At 61.4% G+C, this 4,894-nt stretch overlaps 1 protein-coding gene across 1 annotated transcript in view; it reads right to left on the bottom strand.

The window, feature by feature from the left end:
* Window positions 1–4,894, bottom strand: part of MORN1 (MORN repeat containing 1) — a 49,751-nt gene that overhangs the window by 8,975 nt on the left and 35,882 nt on the right. Inside the window, exons 11-12 of the mRNA XM_010849981.1 lie at window positions 4,119–4,252; window positions 3,946–4,019 (exon numbers count right to left, since the gene is read on the bottom strand). Coding sequence (XP_010848283.1) covers window positions 3,946–4,019; window positions 4,119–4,252 — 208 coding nt within the window. The remainder of the gene's footprint in view (window positions 1–3,945; window positions 4,020–4,118; window positions 4,253–4,894) is intronic.

The raw sequence follows: 4,894 nt of genomic DNA, 5'->3' as shown, positions 1-4,894 counted from the left end.
GCAGGCTCCCCTGATCGTGCTGAGCCAGCCACTCAGGAACCAGACTTGAGATATGACGAAGCCGCGAGTGCGATGGCCAGCAAGGGCTGGAGCCCTGTGGACACAGGCCATTTCCAGGGGAGGAGGAGATCAGGGCGGCCACACCTGTCTGTGAACCCCGGGCTCAGGCCCTCCCAGGTCGTGCACGCAAAAGGCCCCTTCCAGGCCTTGACTCTCTGGGGTTGGGGTCTGTGTGGTGAGGGGTCCCAGTGGGCTGGGCCAGCCTGGGAACCCCAGGACTTGGCAGTACCTGGGCACCCCTTCTCCAAAATTGGGGCACTCACCCCAAGACCATTCTGTCTTTGGAGGGGCAGGGGTCTGGTGGGCCACCGGCTGGGCTCTGGGAAGGCCCAGACCCCTAGGCCAAGGGTGCTAGTCTGCCCAGTGGACCCCTTCCTCCACTGTGTTTAGGGAGCATGCTGCTGCTGCTAAGTCGCTTCAGTCGTGCATGAAGGTAGTTTAATTAGATCCGAACATCGTGACAAAAGGCCAGAAGTCCGTCCTAAAGGCGCCCTTGTCGTGTGAAATAAAGACCCACTCGGCCCTGAAGTTGGGGGCCCATGTCTTGCCAGACCTTGTGGGGATGAAGAGACACTGTTTCAACCCTTCCTGTTCTTGGAACCCCTTGATGACGACCATGGGTGAAGCTAACACGTGACCATGTGAGGTGTCCTGTGGCTCTGGGGGGTCACCAGGTGAGGACGCACGGGGGCCCCGGGGCAGCAGGGCAGGGAAGGCGGTGACTGAATGCGGAGCCATGCAGGCTGTGGGCCGCTGGAGCCTGCTCTGAGGGTCAGGTGGCCCTGGGGCCTCAAGGTTGGCCTGTCCTGGGCCCAGCCCTGCAGTTGGCCGCCTGGACCCCTTCCTCGCTCACCAGAAGCTGAGGAATGGCTGGCTTGCCCTTGATCTCCTCCTGGGCCACCTGGGGGTTGGGGGGCACCACCTGAATTCAGCGGCTTCTTCCACCCTTCCTGGACTTTGGGATCTGACACTGAGAGGCCAAAACCACAGGCCAGCCTGGAGGCTCCAGGGTCATGGCCAAACTCGGGCCCGTGGATGGAGCATGGACAAACTCGGGCCCCATGGGCGGGATTTTGGGGAAAACAGAAGGGTTTTAAGTGCCAGCTGCTGCATGCTCGTGGACCAGACATCAGGGGTGGGCTGGGCTGTGCCCTGCTGGGCACTTCGTGCTCCTGTCTCACTCCTTGCAGGTGGTCAGAAGGACTGTCCCTTTGCCCCATCAGGTCATGGGGGAGATCTGTGCAAACATCCTGCCCCGGGGGGCGGGCATTGGTGTGTGCTAAGTCGCTTCAGTCATGTCCAGCTCTTTGCGACACCCATGGACTATAAACCACCAGGCTCCTCTGTCCACGGGATCCTCCAGGCGAGGATACTGGAGTGGGTTGCCATTTCCTTCTCCAGGGGATATTCCTGATCCAGGGATTGAACGCACGTCTCCTGCATCATCTGGCATTGCAAACGGATTTTTTACCACTGAGCCACTGAGGAAGTCCCAGGAGGCCCAGCTGAAATGAAGTATCCACAACCTCACAAGGATTCTCAGTGCAACCCAGGTGCTTCTCATTTGCCTGAGCCAGTTGCTGGAAAAGATGGATTTCTTAGAAAACCTAAAGGTGGGCTTTTAGGCTCCAGAGCCAGGTTTGGATGCTGGCGCGAGGCACTGGAGCCTGAACACACGTGAGGAAGTAGTGGTGGGGATGGTGGATCAGGAGGCCCTGGGGGCCTTGGGCAGGCTCTCCACCTCTTCTCTGGGTGGGAGCCTCGGACATACAGACACCCATCGGGGTGGGGGCTCAGGGGCACAGAGCTGGGCCTGGATTCAGGAGGTCTGGAGACCAGTGCCCGCAGGAAGGAAAGGCGCTTATGGCTGCAAAAGCCTGGCCTGGGGCCTCAGGGGCAGGTCAGGCTGGGTAGGTAGGCTCGGGCCGGGGCGCTGTGGCCAAGCCAGGGTTGCCTGACCACGCTGGCTCGTGTCTTTAACCAAGGTAACTCCAGGCCCATGGGGAGCTCTGTACACAGCCAGCATGGCCGGGGTGGGGGGGTGACCCGGGAGCTTTGGGAGAATATCTCCCTGGGGTTTCTGTATTTGGAGAACAAGCTCAGAGGGGCTCCCTGGGGAGAACGGGCCAGCCTGCCCCTTGGGCCGAGATGAGGGAATGCAGCAGAGCACAGGGACCCTCTGCGATGGTCCCAGCCTGGGTGAGGACACTGCATTTCAAGAGCTTGGAGAGCCCTTGGCAGAGCGGACGGCAGGAGGAGGAGCTCGCTGCTCCTGTCTTCTCGGAAGAGGACAACAGTGAAAGCCTCCTTTTTTGCTGAAATCAGACGTTTCCACATCAGTCTTAGCTGCCGAGTTGCCACAGTTACTGAATCCAGCACATGCTTCTCTGTGAGCATCTGGGCCTGGGCTGTGTTGTGAGTTAGTCCTGGGGGTGTTTCAGCCTTTGGCTGCGCACGCACGTCCCTGAGACTGAAACACCGGGCAACGTGGGGTCTCCGTGTCTTGCAGGAGCCTTTTCTTTTTTGGAGGCTGTGCTTCTCTGGTTGTTGTGTGAAATGAGCTTCATATTTAGTTCACACACCATGACTCAGAACGATGCAGAAGGGTGGCCCCTTCCTCTGGAAACGGCGCATCCCCACACAGCCTGCGACCCCGTGCCAGCCTCCAAGTGTCCCAGCCGGCCCACGCCTGCTGGCGTCATCGTCACCAATGAGCAAGCTAATTGCAGAGTGTTGGCGGATGCAGTGGCTCAAGGCCGCTCGCCCCCTGCCCGTTTGTCCTGCGTTTCTCATTTTCCTAGAGTTTTGTGGCTGCGTCTCTGCCGGCCGGTCTCTGCTCTTTTGCATGGCTGTTTCCACGTGTGCCCTAGGCTGGGGGCAAGAGGTGTCCATGGCACCCCGACCATGACTCCCGAGGGCTCATGCTGGGGTTGGAGGCCAGACCTTGGTGGGAGGTGGGAGTCTCGGAGGGCCTGAGTGGCCACATCCTCCCCTGAGCCTGGGTCTCTTCTCCAGAAGGAAGGTTCCTGTCTTTGGGGTTCCGTGGCCAAATTGCCAGCCCAGGTCTGCTTTGCCTAACCACACCTCACAGGTTCCACCCCAGGAGGAGACCTCAGATGGGGGTGCACTGGTGGCTCCTTGGGGGCTGCCCAGTGCTCAGGGTTTTCAGGTGGGTGAGGATCAGTCCCACCCGAACCTCTGGAGCTGTGGGGCTTGGCAGGGAGGTGGGGGGCAGGGGGCTCCCAGGAATTTCTCTGGAATCCAGCCTTCTTCCTGAGAAGGAACAGCTGAGGGATATCCCCTCGCCTCCCCCAATACCCCTGCACAGCCCTGCCTACTTCTTCAGACAGAAACCTGAACTCAGCCTGGGTGAGCTCTGGTCTCCTTGCCTGCAGGCCGGGCGGCTGTGGCCCCAGGTATGTGATGGCCTGCACAGACAGAAAGGGAGGCACACAGACCAAGCTCCAGGCCACGGTGCTGCCACCTGAGGGCCTGCTGCCCGCCCGGGGACCCCGACCTCTGTCCATGTGCCAGAGCGTCTGCAGGCCCCTTGAGGGAGGGGACCCCAGTGACTACTCTGCTCCCCTGGCCTCAGGCCTGCCTGGGTGAATCCCCACGTGGACAGCCGCAGGACGTGGGTAGCCGCAGGACGTGGGTGGGCTCCACCCAGCTGCCTGCTCCCAGGCAAGGCCCTCAGTGCAGGAATTTCGCCATCCTAGACCAGGCCCCGGGCTCCATGGCGTCCAAGTCATCTCAGGCCCCGGGGATACCGGGCAGGAGGGCGGAGAAGGGCCCCATCCTGGGATGCACACACCTGGGAGGCTTGGCTGTGGCCCAGCTGATGGGGGAGGCCAGAGCAACCCCAGCGCCGATGAGTGTTCCTACCTGCTGCCTCCTGGTGGGCCTTGTGCTACGGGCGTCATCCCCCTGTGGTCCTGGCCTCTGGGCCTGCTGCCCACCTTTTAGAAGCAGCGGGTGGAGGCAGGGTTCAGCTCCCAGATCCCTCATGCATTGCCTCAGCGTCAGGCTGAGCCCTGTCGGGGGTGTCCCACCCCTACCTCATGGAGGCCCTCCAGAAACAGGATGGCGTGGTACCCTGGTGGTGGGGGCCCAAGGCGGACGTCGGAGAACTGGACGCAGCCTCGCTCTGCTCGCCGACGGCTCCCGGGACAGCGGGGCTCGTGTTTCCCGGCTGAGGGGAAAGAGGATTCCAGAAAAACAAAGGAAAAGGCCCTTTAAGTATCACAAAACAAAAGTCAGAAAGGACATTTCCTATGGCCTCTCTGAAGTGGACTTGTGTGGCTGAGGTTGTTGGGCCGTGGATGGCCACACGGGCCCTGGGGGGCCTGGCGCTACTGCCCAGAGTGCCGGCCACACGGCCATCTCCAGGGGAGTGGCTGGGCTGGTGTAGACACAGGGCCCCACTGGGTGTGGTTTTGGGTCCCCCGCCTCTCGATGCTCCTTTGTCTGCGGTCCACCATGAGGCCTGGCAGGTGGTGCTTTGGGGATGAGGGGGTCTCCTGTCACAACACCTGTGCCACTGAGGCCCTGGGTGCTCTGGACAGGCCCCAGGTCAGAGGCCTTGTGCTCAGCCAGGCAGAGCCTGATGTCCTCTTCTGAACAGTATGACAGGAGGACGTGCCTCCTTAATGAGGGCTACCCCATGTGGTGACGTCAGACCACACCTGTGGCAAGCACAGAGCACGGAAGGGCCCACAGCCACCAGCTCCACAAGGGAGGCCGCCCCCCAGGGGACCTGAAACCCTTTAGTGCTGGAGAACGTCAGAGGGCTGGGTTTAATCTGCCCCACTGGGGCCCCCGCCCACCCTGGCTT

The sequence above is a fragment of the Bison bison genome, unplaced genomic scaffold (genome assembly GCF_000754665.1).
Source record: "Bison bison bison isolate TAMUID 2011002044 unplaced genomic scaffold, Bison_UMD1.0 scf7180017864289, whole genome shotgun sequence".
In the NCBI taxonomy this organism is placed as follows: domain Eukaryota; kingdom Metazoa; phylum Chordata; class Mammalia; order Artiodactyla; family Bovidae; genus Bison; species Bison bison.
Note: the sequence above shows the minus strand (reverse complement) of the source record. Positions and strands in the feature narration are given on the sequence as shown.